At 40.8% G+C, this 23,657-nt stretch overlaps 1 protein-coding gene and 1 long non-coding RNA gene across 9 annotated transcripts; one reads left to right on the top strand and one right to left on the bottom strand.

Annotated features, from left to right (window-relative positions):
- Positions 1-519: 519 nt before the first annotated feature.
- On the bottom strand, positions 520-21,198 carry LOC115407250 (cytosolic 5'-nucleotidase 1A-like). 8 transcript variants are annotated; one of them, XM_030117617.1, is made up of 11 exons: positions 18,745-18,845; positions 18,322-18,354; positions 15,886-16,133; positions 13,916-14,029; positions 13,484-13,604; positions 12,157-12,279; positions 11,869-12,053; positions 11,389-11,664; positions 5,664-5,777; positions 5,231-5,351; positions 520-592 (listed from the first exon to the last, which is right to left on the bottom strand). In XM_030117617.1, exons 4-11 carry the CDS (start codon positions 14,027-14,029, stop codon positions 543-545), a joined length of 1,104 nt encoding a protein of 367 aa, XP_029973477.1. In that variant the 5' UTR covers positions 15,886-16,133; positions 18,322-18,354; positions 18,745-18,845; the 3' UTR covers positions 520-542. The 8 variants fall into 8 exon arrangements, with proteins under 8 accessions (XP_029973477.1, XP_029973474.1, XP_029973475.1 ...); XM_030117614.1 differs by lacking the exons at positions 15,886-16,133; positions 18,322-18,354 and adding an exon at positions 21,114-21,198 and having other exon boundaries at positions 18,745-18,998; XM_030117615.1 differs by lacking the exons at positions 15,886-16,133; positions 18,322-18,354; positions 18,745-18,845 and adding exons at positions 18,851-18,998; positions 21,114-21,198.
- On the top strand, positions 6,623-9,333 carry LOC115407263 (uncharacterized). Its single transcript, XR_003933599.1, has 3 exons — positions 6,623-6,738; positions 8,657-8,731; positions 9,109-9,333. It is a non-coding gene; the product is annotated as an uncharacterized LOC115407263 (long non-coding RNA).
- Positions 21,199-23,657: the final 2,459 nt, after the last annotated feature.

Raw genomic sequence — 23,657 nt, 5'->3', positions numbered from 1 at the left:
GTAACTGAACGTAACTACAGCTCTACGAGTGTGTGCGTGCCCACCAACCTGCAAGCCCAGCTGGACTGCCTCTCTCCTGTGAGCTGACTCAAAGAAGGGAGATTGAGGGGATCACCCAGCTTATATAGCCATGGTGAGGGGCGTGGCATGCGCCGTCGCACGTGCAGGACTGGTGCGGCAACTGCTTTGATCTGTCTCAGTGTCTGGCTGGCGCCAAGAGGAGTTACCAATAGCGAAGCCCGTAGGTGGGCACGCACACACTCGTAGAACTGCAATTACGTTCAGTTACTATTATAATTGTTATGCCACCACAGTGTGTGTGTGTGTGTGTGTGTGTGTGTGTGTGTGTGTGTGTGTGTGTGTGTGTGTTACTGTGACGAACAGGCCATTCGTCACGTGGGAAATGCACTGCACTTTGCACAGAGACACTTCTCTCTCGTTCACATTGCACTTTGTAATGCACACAGCTCTTTAAAGAAAGCTAGTTTGCACACAGGGAAATAATTTGCACGATTGTCTTTTTAAATTATTTATTTATTTATTTATTGAAAAACTGTCTGTCTGTGGGTCTGGTCGGGGGATGGCGGCGGACCTGCAAGACAAACATATGACAGATCAAATTGGGAACGTGCAATATATGTGCCTGGTTTTAATTACCTTTTCTTTCAGGTGTTACTGTACTGTACTGTGTACACACACACACACACACACACACACACACACACACACACACACACACACACACACACACACACACACACACACACAAACACACACACCACCTGTTTGTTTTTTTCTTTTCTTTTCAGGTATTTTGTCTTCTTATTATGATTTTAGCCCACAGGCTGGAACAGAAGCAGCATATGCAAACATGCACCACGGAACAATCCGTCCCTTCCTTTTAATCTGCCAACTACTGAGCCCCGGGCGCAGAGCAGTCGTGTAGAACACTCCTCTGTTGATCTTGTTGATCCCATCACTAATCCTGCTCCCGGATTTTTACAAGTCAAGCATGGAGGTTTACCTAGGCTAACACAGACTGAGTCTGTCCAAAGTGCTCAAAGCATTAAAAAAAAGTCAATGGGTAAAAAGCTTAACATCTGTACAAGACAGAATAACTTTTCCAGTAGGAAATACATAAAATGTGGTCTACTAAACATTAGAGCAATCTCCACTAAATCTCTGTTAGTTAATGACCTTATCGGTGACAATAACATTGATCTCCTTGCTCTAACAGAAACTTGGCTCCAGCAAGATGATTATGTGAGGCTCAATGAATGTACCCCTCCAACCTATGTTAATTTCCAAACAGCTAGATCAACAGATGGAGGTGGAGGTGTGGCAGTGATTTCCCACTCCAGTCTTCTTCTTAAACCCAAAACTGATGTTAAATTCAACTCTTTTGAAAGCTTAATACTAACGCTTACTTGTCCAAATTGGAAGAATCAAAAAGCTGTGCTATTAATTATTGTGTATCGACCTCCTGGTCCTTACTCTGACTTTTTAACTGAGTTCTCAGAGTTTTTAAGCAATATAGTATTGACTCATAACAAGATCCTTATAATAGGTGACTTTAACATCCATGTGGATGATTCTGGTGATAGTTTGAGTAATGCGTTTATTGCAGTATTAGATAGTATCGGTTTCACTCAAAATGTTGATGAATCCACTCATAGTCACAAGCACACCCTGGATCTGGTCTTAACATATGGGATAGAAGTCAGTGACCTAAATGTTCTCCCTCAGAACCCTATACTCTCAGACCATTTTTTAATTACTTTTCAGGTTTTGATTGAAGACTACTGTGCTCAAAAAGATAAAATTCAGCTGATACGGACATTATCTGAAAAATCTGTGGCTCGGTACAAAGAATTGATCCAGCCTGCATTTGCTGCATTATCTTGTGAACTCACAGAAATGAGCTTATTGACCAGTGGTGATAATAGTGATCAGTTTGTTGACAGTGCTATGCACTCACTAAAATCTGCCCTTGACGTAGTGGCCCCGTTGCAGCTGAAAACCAATCGACCCAGGAGCGTTGCTCCATGGTTTAATTCTGAAACTCGTGTTCTCAAACAAAAAACTCGGCAATTAGAAAGACTGTGGCGTAAATCTAAATCAGAACAATCTCTGAAGGCCTGGAAATGTAGCTTGCTAAGCTATAAACAAATTCTTTTTAAAGCCAAGACATTATATTACTCTCGTTTAATAGAAATAAACAAAAATAACCCTCGGTTTCTATTCAACACTGTAGCCAGACTGACAAACAGTCATACTGTAGTGGAACCAGTAATCCCAGAATCTTTAAACTGCCATGACTTTCTTAAATTCTTTAATGATAAAATCATAACCATTAGAGGTAAAATCAGTGAAGCGCTTTCCTCAGATCAAGCTCAGGGAATCCAGCCACTGCCTCCACCTGAAATACCTGAAATACTAGATAGTTTCTCATTAGTAAATGGGGCTGAGATTACTTCAATTGTAATGTCTTCTAAAACCTCAACCTGTCTCCTAGATCCAATTCCAACTAAGCTTTTCAAAGATATTCTTCCAGTTATCTTAAATACGATCATAACTATAATAAATACCTCTCTAGGAAATGGCTATGTGCCACAGTCATTTAAATTCGCAGTAATCAAACCACTGCTGAAAAAACCTAATCTCGATCCTGATATTCTAGCTCACTACAGACCGATATCAAATCTGCCTTTTATTTCAAAAGTCCTGGAAAAAGTTGTGGTTAAACAGCTTTACTGCCACCTACAGGACAATAGTTTATTTGAGAAATTTCAGTCAGGATATAGAGCTTATCACAGCACTGAGACTGACTTGCTATTGGCGGCTGACGCAGGTCTAGTCTCAATCCTGGTTCTCCTAGACCTCAGTGCAGCTTTTGATACAATTGACCACAATATTCTCCTGCAGAGGTTAGAATGTGAGGTTGGCATCAGAGGAAAAGCCCTCTGCTGGTTCAAATCCTATTTATCTAATAGGTACCAATTTGTTCACGTTAACCAACAGTCCTCACCGTGCTCCCAGGTCAGTTATGGGGTTCCTCAAGGGTCCGTGCTCGGGCCAATTTTATTTCTGTTATATATGCTTCCTTTAGGGAACATAATTAGAAGTCACGATATCAATTTTCATTGCTATGCAGATGACACACAACTGTATTTATCTATGAAACCTGATCAAACTAATCCAATAGACAGACTCAGTGACTGTATCAGAGAAATTAAAACCTGGATGACTACGAACTATCTCCGTCTGAATCCTGGCAAAACAGAGGTCATTATACTAGGCCCCCATAAACTGAGAGAGTGTCTATCCAAACAGATTATTACCTTAGATAACGTCAGTGTATCCTCCTCCTCTACTGTGAGGAACCTCGGGGTCTTATTTGATCAGGATATCTCATTTAAAGCACACATCAACCTGGCTTGTAAAACAGCATATTTCCACTTGCGCAACATAGCTAAAATAAGAAACATTCTACCTAGAAGCGATGCAGAAAAACTCATCCATGCATTTGTTTCTGCGAGATTGGACTACTGCAACTCCCTTCTCGCAGCCTGCCCAAAAAGTGTATTAAAAAACTTTCAGTTGGTTCAAAATGCGGCCGCCAGATTATTAACTGGAACTAGAAGACGTGAACACATTACTCCCGTTCTAAAATCTCTTCACTGGCTTCCAGTCGAGTTTAGAGTTAGATTTAAAATCCTTCTCCTCACTTACAAAATCCTAAATGGGATGGCTCCAACCTATCTCCAAGATGCTTTAACGCCTTATCAACCAATCAGAGCACTTCACTCTCAAAATGCAGGGTTACTGGTGACTCCTAGAGTCTCTAAATGGACACTAGGTGGAAGAGCCTTTAGCTATCAGGCACCATTTTTATGGAACCAGCTTCCAAGTGGTGTCAAAGAGGCAGACACAGTCTCCACATTTAAGGTTAGGCTCAAGACGTTTCTCTTCGATGCAGCCTATGATCAGGTCAGCTAGGGATCCTAAACTAAACTAAACTAAACTAAACTAAACTAAACTAAACTAAACTAAAACAAACCAACCCAAACTAAAGTAAACCAAACCAAACTACAGTAAACCAAACTAAACTAAACTAAACTAAACTAAACTAAACTAAACTAAACTAAAACAAACCAAACCAAACTAAAGTAAACCAAACCAAACTACAGTAAACCAAACTAAACTAAACCAAACCAAACTAAACCAAACCAAACCAAACTAAACTAAACTAAACTAAACTAAACTAAACTAAACTAAACTAAACTAAACTAAACTAAACTAAACTAAACTAAATTAAACTAAACCAAACCAAATTACACTAAACAAAATTAAACTAAACCAAACTAAATGAAACTAAACTAAACTATACTAACTAAATACTAGTTTAAACAGTTAAGTATCCACAAAGCTGCCCCAGGAGCTAGAATGCTGTGGGAAGTACGGTGCACTGAGCCCTGTCCTCTATTGTCTGAATGTTATTCCCTTTAGTCCGTTCATTGCTTTTCACCTGTTGTCCCCCCCTTCGAGGGGGAGTCTTCTCCAGTTTCAGTTGCTGACTCCACTATTACGAAGGCCTATGAACAAGCTCCGTCCGGACCGGGAGGACACCCCTGTCGGTCCTGCCCGTGGACTGGCTTCGGTTCTACTGCTGGGATCCGTGGTTCTTGTGCTGGACCGTCCAACGGACTGTCCTCAACATTGTCCTAGGCTTTACTTCTTATTGTCTCATGCTAGCTGTTGCCAAAGCTGTCCGTCCCTGGGAGAGGGATCCCTCCATACTGTGGTTCTCCCCAAGATTTCTTCTTTTCCCACTGGGTTTTTGGAGTTTTTTCTTGCCGGATGTGAGGGTCGAAGGCGGTGGTTGCTTCGTTCTGTCTCGTTACTGTAAATATTGACATATTGCCATTATGCTTATTCGCTGTTTTTGCTTTTGCCGACCAATGTAACATCTTGAAGCCCTCTGAGGCAACTGTTGTTGTGATACTGGGCTATACAAAAATAAACTGATTGATTGATTGATTGATACTGACAGACAACTGCTTCCACCTTCCAAATATGTTGCCTTTTTTTTATTGGGAGGCAACAAACAATCACAAAATGTCCCGAAGACAGAAGCCGAAGCCTTTAACTGATCAGCTGAGTCTTTAATGTAAGAACAGGAACTAAAAATCCCCCTGGAATCACTGATGGACACAAGAATGAAACTCACCATGGGTTCGGATGGCATTCTTTAGTGAATCTGATGGTTTTTCATCGAGGAGCATGACTTTAAACAGCTCCTCACTCTCAGGGTAGTTCTCTTTCAGCTTAGCATTCACTGCTTTTAGAGCCTGAGACAAGCAATGGAAAAACAAGCAGACATTTACTAGATCACTGCACTGGGAAATGATGTGTTAAAGGGAGAAATAACCCACATGCTCTCTCTGATTCTCTGTTACAGGCACTATTTGTATTCAAGCTCAGTGTGTATTACACATGAGAGATTGATCTGCTACTCTCACAGAACACGAACAATCACACATAATATGAACTTGCTCTCTGGTGTGTTGAGTCATGTTTATATTGTTTATGTGTAATGATCGTTACCTGTCTAAGTCTGTATATGTTTCTCAGCTTTTCGCCCCTCAAACTCAGTATCTAACCTTGACAAAAGGGAAGGCAGGACCGAGTCTCTCTGAGCTGCTGCTCTCCTCCGTGAGAAGGACACTGGAAGCCACTGCAATGTTGACCGCCATCTCTGGTTCAGACTGGAGCATCTTCAAGAATAATCACAACATGACAAAGTGTTAAAAATACAAAATGCAACCCTGATGATGATTATTTTAATTCAGTATGATAAAACCTTCTGTAACCCTGGTTCATTTGGAATTCTTGGATTCTGCTGTCAGGATGTTAGAGATCACAATGACTTCGTCCCGAAGTATCAGAACACAATGCAGAACAGTGGCCAAAACCCTTCAGCTCATCTGAACACCACCTTCAGGTGCAGGGGTGTAACTGGCAGCTTTTAAAGCAGTTTTTCTGAGGTTTGTTGGGGTAATTCCTTTTATTTGGATTACAGTTGACCCACACAGCACAACCACCTTTGCGGGGTTTTTTTTTTTACAATTTCAATCCATTCAGGTCAAGACAAGAGCGTCTCCCAGGCAACACTTCAATTTTTCTTTTTTTAAACAAAAGTGTAGGAGTCAATAAACAACAAATGCCTCAATATGAATATTCCTTCATTTAAATTGCAATTTTTTGCACACTGTCCTTTTGAAAAAAAAAACCTCCTTTTTGAACATAGATTTTTTATTTACTTTCAGGAAGTAATGAACAAATTTACAGTTGAAGCAATTTAACAGTCTCCCTACTTCAGTGTGAGTGACTGTGAGGCTCTTTTGAAAAACACTCGACTGTAGTTAAACTTTGGGACCTGGCCTGATAAAATGTTTCTATCGTTCTGTTATATTTTCCATAACATTACAAACCTGGAGATTACAGGGTTTAACCCCTCCTGTTCTTTCACTTTCATTTTCCTGGAAACAGCCAACTTCTGAGAAGGGGTGAGCTGCGAGTGGAGCCTCACTGACGCCCCCTAGCGGTTCACACTATAAATATACAGGCGGTCTGCCAGACGGGCAGCAGATCATTCTGTCGTCTGTTTGCTGCTGCAGCTCATCGCATCTCGTCTCATCTCATCTCATCTCAGAACCCACACAGCTACAATGCTCCGTAAGTGTTTCCCACGGATTCTTTGTCCACTCAAAAAATGCTCCCAAGAAGTACATTGAATATGTTCTGCCAGAAAGAGGGCAAGTACAGTCTGAGAGGTCGAAAGTACTGTGAAGATCAGTATTAAAGAACAACCCTAAAAAGCAGGAGTACAGGCAGATGTGGAGTGAATATAAGGAGCAGTTTAGACCAAGAGTCCAAGCTTTGTCAAAACTTGACTCGCTTTAAAAAGGCTTATAAAGAATCCACATTACTCAAAAATGAAAATGAAAATGAAAATATTGTACCAGAGGTTTACACTGTAGACAGAGGCGGAGCGTGGGTCTCAGTACAGAGGGGGCGGAGCATTCTCGATGGGCCCTTATGATAGAAATTTTACCATTCAAACAATACCTCATGCTACCATCAAACAACACACTAATGCTCACTTTTATTGAGCCAAGCAAACCTCTATGCCTCAGAAAGCAGAATAAAGTCACAAACCAGTTCACAAACTTGTTCTGAAGAACAAATACACATATGCACGCACGCACACACACACACACACACACACACACACACACACACATACAAACAAACAAATGCAGATTGACAGGCGTCACTCTCAGAGCGTCCTCTGTCCATGGTGCTGAAAACTTAGATTAAAAAGTCACGGGCTAAATCTGTACCATCTTTGATACAGCTTAAATATAAAATGAGCACAGCTGGTCTAAAATTACACAATCTATTCAGATAGATATAGAAACAGCTATCTATATCTTTTGGAATTCACGTATATTAGAAAAAAAATAGACTCGGCGGTCTCTTGTAGTTTAAACCAACACAAGGCACATTCAAATAGGCAGGTGTTTAAGACCACAGCATTCTGATAAAGATAATATTTTTGAAGGTTTCACTGACTCACCAATGGCTCCGATGTTAGGTTTTGGGTAGTACCGCTAGCGGCTAGCATAGTGTTTAGCATACTCGTACTGTTTAACTTCCCTCCAGAGAGTTCAGATCAAGTGTAAAAGAAAAAACTCCTTCGTGCCGCACAGCCAATCAGCGCTGGCTTACAGCTCTGATGCATTCATGGACAGTCGGAATGTAAGAATTGGCAAATTGGAGCCCACAATCATATTTGTACCTTCTCTCACACACTGCACATTTTATTATAATAATTTATTTCCGATTAAATGTGAACACATCACATAAAACGGGCCCTATGACCTTGTGGGGCCTGGGGCGACCGCCCCCTTGCCCCCACTCTGGCTCCGCTACAGACTGTAGATAATAATGCTTTGTCACATGGTTTTCCCCTTCAGGCAGCTGTCTGACAAAGCGTTGTTGTTTTGTTTTGTTTTTTTTTTCTCGGTTCTCATAATTTGATCGATCATAAACGAGTATATACTTGGAATGTGTTTTTCTGTTCATTTGTGTTAAAGTCAGTGTGCTTGTATGAACTCGTGTAATGCCACAGCTATGCAGTAACGCGTGTTAATCTATATGCTTTATTGTAAATAAAATTAAGTTGGTAATGGATTTCAATGATCGGGACAACTTTCATAATAAAAAAAGAAAAAAGTGTCTGACGTCATGTAAATCTCTTTGGTTGAGTTAGATATGTCTACCTTTCTCTATTTTTTTTTTTTTAATGAATCTGGCTGTTCAGCAATTATACTGTGTGCAGATGTTTGACACACTGGTGAAAATCAGGTTAAGTTTTATTTAGAAGTAGTTGTTTAAAAAAAATAGAACTATAACAATAATAATAATAATTATAATAATAATAATAATAATAATGATAACCAGAGGGTCGCAAAATTCTAGAATAGCAGAATGTGCAAGAAACCTATTCACCAATGAAGCAACAGCAGTGTTAGAGTAAAATGTCTGCTAATAAAAATATGTTTTCTGGCCTTTTCCTCTCCATGTGCAGTGGGTGCTTTGGCCTTCGTTGGTGCGGCAGTGGCAACCATTATGTTCCCCCCGGCTGCTCCACTGGCGGCAGCAGGTACTCTAATTTCATTGCATGTGTTTCCTGCAGTTTATGGAGTCATCCAATGTGTGTGAATGGTGCTGTGTAAACACACTTGCTTTGCATTGCTTGGATTCCCTTTAAAGCACCTTTCACTCAATAGATTGTCTGAAGTTAAAGATTTGAAAGTGTGTCAGATTTCGACATCTTCATCATGATGCACTTCTGCGGGAACTTCCGATCAGAAACCTAAGAAACCTTTATCTCACAAAATCTGCTTGAGCTTTTGTGTTCTCTTGTGATCCTTGAAAGTGCTAATATGCAGGTGACAACGTGTAATAAAAAAAAGCATGACTGGAATAACATTCATCCATACATTTAAAACAACCTTCTCCCTTGTGCTCTGATTGCAGGTGTGGCTGCAGCGACTACCACTGGAGCTGCGACTACCACTGGAGCGGTAGTGGTCGCCATCTTGTTATGAATAAATCATGACTGCTTTTGTCGAAATGGACAATCCTGTTGCACGACGTCATTGAAATCTGCAATGATATATCAGTGTTTCAGCATAATGTTAATTTCCCTACATGATTCTTGCTCAATCGATCAGCTTATTAAAGAAAAGAGTTTGCACAAAGTGTTCATGGTCATTTTGTCTTTTGCAGAAGAAGCTTAATGAGTCTGACAAGTTTGTGAATGTTTTTTTTCTTTTCCTTTTTCTGATACTACAGTTGACAGAAAAACATCTTGCACATATACACACATCCACATGAAATGAAATTTGGAAAATACATGGCTTGCTGCCCGTTGTGCCATGGTGCCCAAATATGTGAATTGCCACCATCAAAACCAAATGCACCATCCAGTTTGTGGGCTGGTGCCCCACTGGTTTCAAGGTGGGCATCAACGACCAGCCCCCCACTGTGGCTCCTGGTGCTGATCTGGCTAAGGCGGTGACTACCCGACGTGCATTGCTAGGCGGGGTGTGTGACGTCAGCTGGTGGAGGCTGGAGGCGAGGAGGGCATGCACGTCAATGTGTGCAGCAAAACGCACATTTTTTTCTTTTTCAAAAATTAATTGGGGGGGCCCTACGGAGGGAGGGTGCGGGCCGTATGCGGCCCGCGGGCCACCAGTTGCCCATCCCTGCATTAAAATCATCACAAAATTGCAGACTGCTCAGCGGCAGAATAAAAAAAATACATGTTTAACACATGTCTAACAGGATTAATGATGGCATCACATGATACAGCCTTAGTAAAACTGATATTTCAATACAATTGAGTTGATTAATCATGTCTACTGACTGCATGGCGGCAAAATCATAGTTAAGCAGTGTTTTTACCCTGTGCTGCAGCCTGCTGTCATAACTCTCCAAATATGCTTTGCGCTCTGGGCCGGGCAGTTCCCACTACTAATGTGTCACGGTCAAAATAAAAGGCTCTCAGACCTGATTCTTTGTAGTGAATCAGAAATTGGTAATAAGATTGCTTTTATGACAGAACGAATGCACAAAAATGGGCAATTATGGCGATTTTCATAAAAACACCAAACTTAAGCTGTCAAGTTTTACAACGTCAAGGGAACAATGAGGAGTCGAAAGAGTCGGTTCTTATCTGGGAGTTGAGCTAAAAAAGCCGACTCTCTGAAAAGAGCCCAACTTCCCATCACTGCAAGAGCCGCTCGTGTGAGCACTGCGTGCAACATCACCCTTTGGAGAGCAGATCAATTTTATTAAATTGAATTTATTTTCAAGCTGTGATCAAATTGCATTTAATGGGGAAACATAGCTAAACTAATTATTATTTATAAAATAAAAGTAGGCAATGTAGTTTTCAATTATGGAAGTTTTTGCTACATTCGCGAGGGGGTGCTGCAGCACCCCCCGCACCCCTACTTCCCACAGCCATGCCCTTGTTTGATGCCCATATATACATATTCACTAAACATGTACAGAGACAACACTGAAAACAGGAGAAGTGGTAATGATTCATTTTGCAGTCTCCAGTGAACAAAACCCACCACAGGAGGGCGACACAGTCTCTACTTTCACGGCCAGGCTGAAGACCTTTCTGTTTAGTGAAGCTTACAGTTCGGGCTGGTTCAGGCCTTCCTGGACCATTTTCTTAGTGAAGCTGCTATAGGTTAAGACTGCTGGAGGAACTACACTGAGCTTCTCCTCTCTCCTTTTTCACTCCACGTTTCACTACTACTAGTCTATGACCTCCCTCCCTCCCTCCAGGATCCCTGAGGTCTGTGATCTGAAGCCCCCTGCCCTGATCCACCTTCAGCAAGCAGAACAATCTGTCTGTCCTCTCCTTTTCTCTCTTTCTATCCCCTCATCCCAGCTGGAATAGCAGAAAGCTGCCACCTCTGCTCCGACAGGACTGAAGAGGACTTTTTTGGGTGTAAATAATTCTTCCTAACTAACTAATAGATACGTCTGAGGCTCTCAAAAGATTAATGCAATCAGATTCATTTCAAATGAATGTGATTATTGCCACAACACAACATCAATAAAACAGAAAAACATACTACACATATGCAGAGTGTATTTATTTATAAATACATGACTGAGACATGCAGGTGTGCTTTGCATTTTTTGATCTATTGAAGCATCATCACTTGTTGGATCTTATAACCTGCCTGATCAGCATTTTGGGTCATTTGGCACATGACATGCAACTGCACCGACCTCCAAAGCAGCCTGAATATGACGCGGCTGATCGTCAAAGAAGAGATGGGGCCTGATGTTGTCCAGAATGGGACCTTTTGGACTCAGGCCCAGAAAGAAGGCCTCGTCAACCTCGAGATCCCAGGAGTGTAGGGAGTTTAAAGCTCTGTAGCCATCACAGCCTGCACGCCGAGCTGTCACCAGATAGGTGCGAATGGGGCAGTTCTTTAACAGACCCTTATCGTGCAGCTTCTTCTTCAGCTTCTCCAAGACCTCCAGGAACGAACAGAGTGGCCCCTGAGGGAAACCACACAATGTTCGTTACACAGAAGAGTTAAATGACTTCAAAATCTGCAGTGTGGATGTGCTATTTGACAAGCTGGAGTTGCTGAAATTATAGTGCACAAGATTTTTGACATATTTTGATATGCACAGCAATAATTCTCAGTGAGCATGAGGGTGGTGAATTTGTAAATATTCAGTAGTCATAATAATCCGTACCGGGTCCAGGAGTTTTTCAACATTGTTTCTCTCGTGCTGTAAGTATCCTGTCAATCCAGAGTCTTGGAAAACACGTTCAGATTCATTAGAGAAGAGCACAGAATCACCATCAAAGGCGACACGCAGCTGATCCTCCGATACTTCTTTTATTTCTTTTGGAGTGGGCATGAATGCAGCAGCTATTCCTGATGCAAAGACAGAAAATCACAGTAACACAGTCCTGATGAAATATAGTTGTATTTAAGGTTACAATAGTGTACACTTTATTCTTGTCCATATTGATCTTACCTTGGTTCAGTACTTTTTTAGCCAAAGCTTCTGAATCAGACAGGTACAGGGCAGTGTTAATCCTCTTTAATTCACCAACAAGATCTTCTCTCACATTCAAGACAGTAATGAGTTCTTCCAGATCTGTGAATGTGAATCAGTTACAACATCACTGAACAGTCAGTCGCTTCCTTTTAATCTGCCATCTACTGATAAATAACTGCTTCCACCTTCCAAACACGTTGTCTTTTTTTATTGGGAGGCAACAAATAATCACAAAATGTCCCACAGAGTGAAGCCGAAGCCTTTAACGGAATAGACTCTCCAGAAAAACACGAGCAAAAATTCTTGATTATGCGTATTTAAATCCCAGATTATGCAAGCTAAAGTGCTTGATTATGCAAATAAATATGCAGGGTTTCATGCTATTTTATGCGGTAAAATTGCGGACAGTTGTGAAGTATGCTGCGAAATATGGGAAATAAATAGATCAGCTGACCCACCTGAAGACGGTAGACGAGCTGACTTTATGATAACACTGGCGATGGATGAAAAAATATAGCCGAAATGAGCGATTTCGCAGAGATTATGGCCCGCGCTAAAGCTCCCTTGCCGTGGCCCCCGCTAAGTGCGGCTAAATCGGTTGGATCTAAATAACTTCTGAAGGACTCCGACCTGCACGATGTTTGTCTGAGTGAGTATATGAGCATGCACACACCTATAAATAAGGTCCAGGTGTCAAAAAAGTTGCCCTTTAACATCAGCAACAAGGGACGTGAAAGAAAACCGGTCGCCAGTTAATAAGGAAACCAGTTCTTCCAAAACACCGGCTCCGCTCCGGGTTCCGGACACTTCTTCTCCGCTAGTTAGCTGCTGCGTTCAGGTGACTGGAGCGAGCTGCGGAAAACTGAAACTCGGTCGTTTACATGAAGGCAGCGGTGACAGCTGGACTCATCAGGCACTCAGGAGACACGTGAAGGAAACGTGGACTATTTGCACAAAGGAACGGCTCTGTGGAACGACAGCTGTGAACCGGCTCTCACCATTCACTTAAAAGAGCCCTTCAAACGAACGACTCGTTCATTGAACGTCACAGCACTTCAAGCAAGACCATTTCTCTTTTTTTTTTTTCACTGTAAATGTGAGATTATTGCAAGGATTATGCGCCCTTTTGGAAAATATGTGGCCTCCACATAATCAGCGGCAAAAGGGTGATTTATGCGTGAATTCATGCGATCGCATAATCACGTTTTTCTGGAGGGTCTAACTGATCAGCTGAGTCCTGAATGTAAGAGCAGGAACTAAAGATCCACCTGGAATCACTGATGGACGTCAGAGTGAAACTCACCATGGGTTCGGATGGCATTCTTCAGTGAATCTGATGGCTTTTCATCCAGGAGCATGACTTTAAACAGCTCCTCACTCTCAGGGTAGTTCTCTTTCAGCTTAGCATTCACTGCCTTCAGAGCCTGAGACAAACACCAGAAAAACAAGCAGACATTTACTAGATCACTGGACTGGGAAATGATGTGTTACAAGAGAAATAATCCACATGCTCTCTCTGATTCTCTGTTAAAGGCGCTATTTGTGTTCAAGCTTTGTGTGTATTACACATGACAGATTGATCTGTTACACTCACAGAACACAAGCAATTACACATAATATTTACTTGCTCTTTGGTGTGTTGAGTCATGTTTGCAATATTTATCTGTAATGATCGTTACCTGCCTGAGTCTGTATATGTTTCTCAGCTTTTTGCCCCTCAAACTCAGTATCTAACCTTGACAAAAGGGAAGGCAGGACCGAGTCTCTCTGAGCTGCTGCTCTCCTCCTTGAGAAGGACACTGGAAGCCACTGCAATGTTGACCGCCATCTCTGGTTCAGACTGGAGCATCTTAAAGAATAACCACAACATGACAAAGTGTTATAAATATATAATGCAATTTTGATTAAAAACATTGTCAATTATCATTTTAATCCAGCATGATAAAAACTTTTGTAACACTGGTTAAATTTGGAATTCTTGGATTCTGCTTTCAGGGCTGTTGAAGATCAGGATGACTTTCTCCCAAAGAATTTTAGAACACAAGGCAGAACAGTGGGGAAAACCCTTCAGCTCATCTGAACACCACCTCCAGGTGAAGGCGTGTAAGTGCAAGTGTCCTTGATCGACACTTTTTAAAGCCGTTTTTCTCAGGGGTTTTTTTGGATAATCCCCTTTTTCTCCAGATTATAGCTGTTTAGAAATCCTTACATTAGCTGCGATTGTACCTGATATGAATTCAACACTATCCTCTGTTTTAAATAGCACAAATATACTGGACAGTCTTTATGACCCTTTTGAAGATGTTGCATCTGAGAACTGCCACAGACTCCCAAGGCTGCCACGGTACTGAGAACTGGTAAATGGGCCAGTTACCAGCTGATCTACCACACAGTACACCTGTCATTCTAAACAAATGAGTCAAACCACAATATTATTTTCACTCCAAAAGCTGTTCAACCTGAGTTACATGTCCTCACAAGCATTAACACCATGACATCTCCTCTCTAACTCACCCACCAAAACTAATTTTAAAATGAATCTCGACATTGAGCGCTCTCCAGTACCCAAAGAGTGAAAAGAAAGAATATCAGAAAACCTAAACCCTATCCCGGAAATATTTGCTCAGCATGACCTTGACTTTGATTGAAATAACTAAATAAAACATCAAACCCATCCACCCCAAAGATGTAGAAGCTGTGCCACCTTCAGCAGCTTCTGCATGCAAAAGTTATCCATGTAATCTCAATCACTTTTCTCCTCACCATTTGTTGTTGTTAGAAATAAGAATGCTGATATCAGACTCTGTATTGATTTTAGAAAACTGAACCATCGGACAGTGAAGGATAATTTCATCTTACCCATTTTTGGAAGAGGCTTTTTAAGCACTGACAGAATCAAAAGTTCTTTGAGCTTGATCTCAAATATGGGTTTTACCAAATTGAGATAGAAGAAACAGACAAGCATAAAACAACATTAGTCTACCCACTTTCACTCGAATTGAACAGGATGCCTAAAAATACAACAAGTGCTCCAAGCAGCATTCCGAGCTGAAGTTGTAACACAAATCAGTTTTCTTTTCTTCTGTCTAAAAACAGGTCCGGTATGAATAGAAATCCTAAGAACCAGGCCAAAACCAAACAACGTGACAGAGCTGAGCCTTTCTGGAATTATGCAGTTACTAGCGTACACTTATCAAAGACTATTCAAAGATTATAAAACATCTCAATGAGCTTACTTCTGATTACCCTCCTTCGAGAAAGCATTCCAACAACCAAACAAGCCGGTACTGTCACTGGGCACGTTTTCTGTCCCGTGTTTCCTGTTTCAGTTTGAAGTCTCACGTTGTCCCTCGTTTCAGGCTCCTTCCTTGATTTCCCCTCGTGTTTGATTGCTGTTCGCCCTCCATGATGTCTTTCACTCTCTGAGCTTGTCATGGCCATCCCCTGGTGTTTTAGCGTATAATGGGCCTGTCTTATGTGCTCTAGTTGTCGGTCCTTCTGCGTTACAGCGTTTCTGTGTCCCTCGTGTGTTCAGCCTCTGCTCCTCTGCCGTCCTGTGGACTTTGCTCCTGTGTGTCATCAGCTTCTGTTTGTGGACGTGGCTCAACTTGTACTGGAAGACGGTACTGTTTGGGACTTTTGTTTCTACCTGTAATCCCTTCAAATACATCAGATGAACTGAGAGAAAAGCCGATAGCTTCATACATTAATTTGAGAAATGCTTGACGAGATGGAGCACGGGGCTAGGCTGGAGCAGGTATCCTCTGTTGCTGCAGGTGGCGTCTTTACTAGAGGGAGAAGGAGCTGCCATGCAGCCGTTCCCTCTCCTGGATGTAGCTTCAGCTAAGCTATCAGCCTCTACTGTCTTGGCACTCCGCGCTCTGTCTAGACCTGTGGAGCCACACTGTCTGAAGAGAGTACAGCAGCCTTGACAGTGGAAAAAACCTGTTGGACTGGTGGAAAGAACCAGAGTCAGAGACTGTACTCATAAGTTGTAAAAAAAAGTACTTGTGCATTTCTGCAACAATTTCACTGTCAGAGAGTCTTTAGCAGTGAGGGAAATGTAGCGAACTGCCTTTGCTCGTCTCTCAAGGCAGAAAATGTTGACAGGCTGGTGTTTCTGGCCAAAAACCTTTAGGCCCAACAGCTTCAGGTTATTGTTTTTTCTGTGTAAACTGTTCAAACGCTACTTATTGAGTTGAACTTTGTGATTGCACTCTGGAATAGCATATTTGTTCTGTTATCCTTTGGTAAATTTTAAATTCTTGGGTAAATTTTATTTTTCTATTATTAAACAATTATTCTTAAAGTTTCATTTTGCACTGAAAACTGTTCACATATTGTTTGTTTGAAAGTAGTGCAATACAAATACATATGTTTTTCCTAACATGATGAAGAATTGTGATTACAATATTGATCAAAATCCGTTATGTCTTCTCACAGCTTCCTCTGGTCTGACAAGACACCCCAGAGAACCTGACAGGAGGGCCACATGCTGTTGTTGGCGGCCACCTTTCTGGCCAGCTCAGGCATGATTTCCCTTGCTGCACAGACTCTCTCACAGTAAGAATGTCAACTGAATTAGCGCCAAAATTGATACCTGTGAGCTGTGATTCAGCACAACACTGTTGAATATGCTGCACACATTAGAAAACCTGAGGAAATGTCAGTGATGAGGGCATGTCAAACCTTTACTACATGCCTACATCCCCTCTTCACTAATTAAGAGTTTGTTTAACAACTAAGGTTACCAGTAGACTTAGCTTTTGGTCTACCAGTCAACCATCAGTCAGGCTCACATTACCAATCTGTTCATAACCTGAGGTCACAAGCTGAGTGTTTTGAGCTGAGACGGAGAACTGAAAAGAAACTGTAAGAGTCTCGTGAGAACTGTGATACTGTTGACATTTACTGGAAAAAAAAACAACAATGTTGTATTGTAACTTCATTTGGTGGTGAATTTTGATTGTGTTCTATATAATAACTAGTGCTAGGCAACAATTAAACTTCTTAATCGCGATTAATTGCGTAATTTTTCTGCGATTAATCGCATTATGCACAAAATGCAATAATGAATTCAAAAGTACTCTGTAATGATCATCCCACCCCCAGCCAGGGACAGGGATTTTGTTTTTTGTTTTTTGCAATAATTCTGTAAGAAGCATAATTCTACAATAATAATTTCACAACTCATTAAATATGATTTATAATAACTTAAAATACCAGGTCTTTACCAGGATCCCCCCCCCCCCCCCCCCCCCACACACACACACACACACACACACACACACACACACAAACACCAGCAAGAGCAGAGCAGATGAAACATGGAAGTTTGTCCTAATATTCTCATACTTACCTTTATTAAGCCAGATTGTGTGCTGAAGGGAAATCTACTTTATTTTGCGTGTTTCCAGCGCCTGAAGACTGCCCGGCGGGCAGAAACGTCGAGCCAGCAAAACATGCGATTTAAGTTTCACTTTCATTTTTGCCATATTTACGCTCCTTATTTCAGTTTGTGCCTTATACCAACTTTTTCCTCGGGGTTTTTCTGATAATTCGGCCGAGTTCAATATGGCAAATAATGAGGAATGGACCGTGTTTCACTGCTAAAAGCGCCGTGGCTTGTGTGCTTTTTTGACGCTCAGCTGGAGCACGGGGTGTGTGCGTGCGTGTGTGTGTGTGTGTGTGTGTGTGTGTGTGTGTGTACTTGTACAGCTATAGTTGTGAGGACCTTTTGTGAGGACCATGAGTTTATAACCTTACAAGTGAGGACATTTTTGCCGGTCCTCACTTTTCGACAGACCTTTTTTGACCTTTTTGAGGGTTAGGACTTGATTTTTGGTTCAGGGTTATAATTAGGTTTAGGTTAGGTTTAGGGTACAGGTTAAGGTTAGGCAATAATTTTTTATGGTTAGGGTTTGGGTAAGGAGCTAGGAAATGCATTATGTCAATGAGTGTCCTCACAACTGCAGAAGTACAAACGTGTGTGTGTGTGTGTGTGTGTGTGTGTGGGGGGGGGGGGGGGCTTAACGCCTGATAAAATGTTTGTCAGCATTATGGAAGCAGTGCGTTAACGCGTTAACGTGCCCAGCCCTAATAATAACACAACAGGTAAAGACTGGATGCACACAAACCTACAAATGGGTAATTTCGAAAAGTACTTGTCTTCACCTGCAAAAGAAATTCAAGACAAAAACTTTCAACAGATTTTAAACTGGCTGTTTTATTAAAATTACTATTATAACTGTTAAAGGTCCAGTCTCATCCAAAATAAATGAGAGTTTACCTTGAATTCATATAAAATCTGAGACAATAAATTGATTTAATGCATATGATTCTGAATTTCAATCTGACAATAAAAAAGGTTATCATATGTGTTAATACTGCGATGTATTAATTTCGTTTGATGTAAATGTGTGTGCATATTAGTTCTGAAGTAAACTGGTGTGTTTTCTGTTGCCTCCACTCCTTTTAAGCCTTGAACTGATCCAGTAGCCTCTATTAAAATGACACAAAATCGTAGATTTTGCTGCTCTGTTTCTTGGCATTTTTTGTGCTTACTTGTCTATGGAGTCCTGTCCAAGGCTCGTCACAGTTTGATTGTTGTTGCAGTAAATTTCAGCAGGTGTGTTTGCTCGTCCGTTCTGTGCTCCTCCAAGTGTCTCACCTTTGAGCTTCTATGGATCACTATCTGTGTAGCTCCACCTCATCATGCCACCACTCCTTTAACTTCACACAAACACCAGTTTGTTTGTTGCTGTTGTCGTCCATACTGGCCCCAGCATCTCACAGTTATGAAGAACAGATGACGTCATCTGCATCAAAAAGTTAAAGCAATCAGACATAATGTTTCACAGTGCTTATTAATAATATTCTTCACGATGCAGTGTGTTGTGATAAGTGATCACTAAGCTGGCGAATTAATAATTTCATATTGATTTTGTTGCTTCTCTGGGGTTCAGAGGGCATACGTGAGTGTGTGAAGAAACCAGCTTGTCTCTGTGATAAAGGCAAGAGAGCGCACACACGCTAAAGCTGTTTTGACTTCACAAGAGGAGGTTTTCTTCCTTCTTAACAATGTACATCAACAACAATAATCCAGATAACATATTAAATGTCCTTAAAGAGTCCAAAAGTCCATGTGGCCATATCTTATAAAGCCATACCAGTCACCAACAAATTACTTTACAATTCCACAAGATATCAGAAACCATCATGGACTTGTATATCTTGTCTTTTAAACCATAATCATTCACTCATCATCAGTGGATTACTCTTTTAAACACTGTTTTTATATACAACATATTTTAAATTGTACAGTATTCGTATTTTTTAACAAGTCATTGAAATCAGTTTTAACCAAATCACTATGTTTAAGACATATTGAACAAAGCATGTGATGCAGCAACAGCATTCAACCTCAAAATGACTGTTCTGTATCTAATACTGTTTTCAATAGCAATACTGGTATTTGGTAATAAGCCATAAAATATGCACAATTCAGTTATACTTTAAGTCCAGTAAAATACATAGTGTTTGAAAAACGTTTAATAAAACGTCCTTAAATAATGTTCTCAAATGGTTCTTTGGACCAATACTGGTCTGGATTAGCTTTTCCCTCACACTCACAGACATCATAAACATAGACGCCTTGTTGCATGTTGAGAGTCGTGCCTGCCTGCCAGGCGTCTTAGAGGGTGGGTCAGAGACACAGCAGTGCACGAAGGTGGATGGAGGTAAGGGCTTCTCCTTCATCTGACTTAAAGTAGAATTATTTGCTGAATTTTCCACAGAATTCAAAACAACTTGATTTTTTTTAAAAACCTCACATGTGTAGCTATGACACAGGTTGCTTGAATGTTTTAAAAACAAAACTCAATACAATATAACAGTAAAAGATGCTGGATTTTTTTCTCCCTCTTATGGATGTTCTAATTAAGATACAGTTGCACTGTGCACTCACTTTTCACTGAAAAAGTGTATGTAAAGAATCATTTGGAGACAGCTGGTTGTTAAATAGTGACACAAACCCAGACGGAACAGATTGAATTCCTCCACTCTGAATCTAGGTTCTTCACATAAAATATAGCTCATTTTACATTATTCAAAATGTTACTGGTGCTTACAGCTGCTTACTGGTGAAATCAATAAACTGAGACCCTATTTTGGCTAAAATACATTAAATACACGAATTGCTTGGTTTTAATGAGACAGATGTCTCTGAGGCTTTCCTGTGTATGGTATTTAACATGTTGAAGCTCAACATAAATCAAAATACAATATAATATAATAAAACATTTAATATAGAAATAGCAATATGTTGATGATTAAAAGATAATAGCAATAAAAATCATAATACTGATTATAAAATTAAAATACATCAACAATATAAATTATAATGGTGATACAACAATGCAATATAATAATAATGATTATCAGAATCATGCAATCAAAATATTAATAATAATCAAGTACATTATAAATCCTTAAACCAATTCTCTCAATAAAAACCTCAATCAGCCTGAACAGTTTATGAGTTCATTTTGTTTTATGTCTTTGTGTATTACATGCCTGATGTTTATAATAAATTGGAATAGCAGTTGAAAACTGATTGATTTATAATCACGTTAATGGTGAATCTTGTCATTCCCAATGTGCTGTGGAAGCGAGGACCCCCACTGCAAGATGGCCGCCACGCAGGCACGTCGGCTCCAATCCACAGCAGCGTGAATGAGGCGTCTACATGAATGATGATGTCTGTGCTAACGCTTGACCACGGTTAGCTTAGCAGGTTAGCTTCGAACACGGTTCACACTTCACTCAAAACACTTCTGCATCTCTCTACATCTCAGTCTCCCTACTCGGTACATGCAAACTTATCCTCCACATGTTACAGCCCAGACATTTGTGAGTTTTAAGCATTCACCAACCTGTGATAAAGAAAAGAGAGCAACACACGCTGAAGCTACTTCCTAACAGGATGTTTTCTCTTCCTCTGCGGTGCGTCCTCTCATCTCCACCAGTCTGCGACATGCCCCATCTACTGTACAGTATAGGAACTACACTCTAATCAATAGAGTCTGGTTGAACCACAGGCGTACATAAAATAAAACAAAAACTTTTATAGGTTATGTGTTTTCAGTCCCTCTTTTAACAAAACAATTTGCAAGCCTCTACAATTTGCACATTACTACAAATTTGTGTTTAAAACGTTCAGATCCTGATTTCTCTAGTATTAGAACAAAGACTTTCAGAAGTTTGTGGGCACAAAGTATTTCCTGATTTCAACTTTTGAGGTCTGTGTTGTCAGTGGTTTATTGAAGCAGAGCAGAGCACATCATCTGTCAGAAGTTGAAAATGTGCATTACTCATACAGAGACAAAACTGTGAATCGACATGAGTGTTCTGCACACCCAACAATAAAGATCAGCAACAGCTCTGTTTAAAGTGGATGTTGACCTGCTTTGCTTTTCTGTTTGAAATTTTGTCTTGCTTGTATTTTTTTCTTCATGTGTATGTCTTGTTACAGTTTTATGACTGAAATCAGCCTGAAACAAGTGTACACATGCCAGTATACAAAAAACAAAAGAAAAACAATTGTACACGTAAACTAGGCTCGTGCACATTAGCACAACAATCCAGTTTAGGTGAATATAAGCTGTGATTACCATTTTACATAATGAGAATGACAAAATGCAGTTTATTCTGAACACACTGGATAGAAGAGAGGCTGCAGAGTGGGTCACTACATACAGTATATTTTACAGTATGTATTGTTTGAATGTTAATCAATAGTATATAATAAGGTCACAATGTTTCAGAACACTATCTTCTCTTTAAATAACAGTGGAATTGATCTGTGTCTCTTGAATACATTTCTTATGTTCTGGTTATTAAGTGGTTCATAACAATTCTATTAATTTACATTTTTTTGTAAAGGCTGTTAATTTAATTTAATTTAATTTAATTTAATTTAATTTAATTTAATTTAATTTAATTTAAAGGTGCTGTAGGCAGGATTCGGCATCTCTGCCATCTTGTTTAGGTTTACCTAAGCAAGATGGCGATTTGACCCATCTAAGATGGCGATTTGAAACCCAGCACAGCCAATCCTGTCCTGTTTTCAAATCAACGGGCAAAAGCTGAGGCTGACCGAATTTGCGAACTCTCTCGAAAAATGGACATTGTTGCTGGGATTGTGGACGATCTGAGACGCAAGATGGATTTCATCACGAGAGGGTTAAACTCAGCTGCTGTCTGAGACGGTTGAGAACCAGCGATAACGGGAAGGTCACAACGACTTCTTCCGACCCAAACAAGATACCAAGAAACCCTTCGGACTGAGTCTGGCGCCCCTTGGAATTCAAACATCTCCCAGAAGAGGATAAGGACACGAGGTCACTCCCTATCTCCCACAACGGATCCCCTGGAATCACCCTCCCCTTTCTGGACTGCTTCCTTGGAGGACATCCCCATGACAACGGAGGCCACCAGCTGGAGCGCAGAGAGGACGGGCCACACACACATACACGGACTGACGAACTGATAGAGCACACACTCGCACACATCCCCCCTCCCCTACTTTCAACATCTCCTCCCCTGGTGGTGATGGTGTGTAGCGCCAGTGAAGGCAGCAACCACTGATCCTGTACTCTGATAGCAATTTGTCTCATGTGTTTTTGCTATGTTTGTGCAGGTTGGCTTTTTTTTGGTTTCTCACTTCTTATCACGACTCCCTCTTGGAACTGCGATCTGAATTGATGTATCTTTTTTTTACCAACCCCCCCCCCAATTTCTGTCTGAGTTCCTTTAACTCTGTTTCTTTTTCAAGACGGAGCACTGTTACTGGCTGCCTGGGCGTCTTTAAAACCCATGGAATTTCGTTGTACTTGTAACTTCGGTAACTTGTTGCAATGACAATAAAGATGATTCTAAGGATTCTAAGATTCTTTTCTCTGACATCACGCCCTTACGCAAGTTAAGCCCCTCCCACAAGAACGTGCGACGAACAGCCCTCGACCAATCATGGTTAGAGCCTCAGGGGCTCTTCTGATTGGTCAAAGATACCTGGAGCTGTCGAGATTCCTTTTCAGCTCAGAACAGAAACAGATGGAAATGCTGCGCCCTCGCGGTAGTGCAATTATGCTACACTCCTAAAGGATTATCAATGGATACTCTGACATTTAATCCAAAGAAAACACAGAAAAATTTGCATTGACTAGCAAAATCCTGCCTATAGCACCTTTAATTTAATTGAATTTAATTTAATTTAATTAATTTAATTGGTTCTTTTGACCTTTAATCCTCTTCAGCTATGTGGAGCAGCTGGTTTATTTGATATCGATGAGCTTTTAAAGTGCACTTCAAAAGAACTGCTGGCGTCTGTCTCCCTCTGCTGTGAAGAGGAATCACTCACACACAGCGTCTCTCAGCAGTTTCCCACTCTTTGTCGTGACACAGAAAAACAGTCCAGC

The sequence above is a fragment of the Salarias fasciatus genome, chromosome 19 (assembly GCF_902148845.1).
Source record: "Salarias fasciatus chromosome 19, fSalaFa1.1, whole genome shotgun sequence".
Classification (NCBI taxonomy): domain Eukaryota; kingdom Metazoa; phylum Chordata; class Actinopteri; order Blenniiformes; family Blenniidae; genus Salarias; species Salarias fasciatus.
This window is presented reverse-complemented; position numbering and strand designations above follow the sequence as displayed.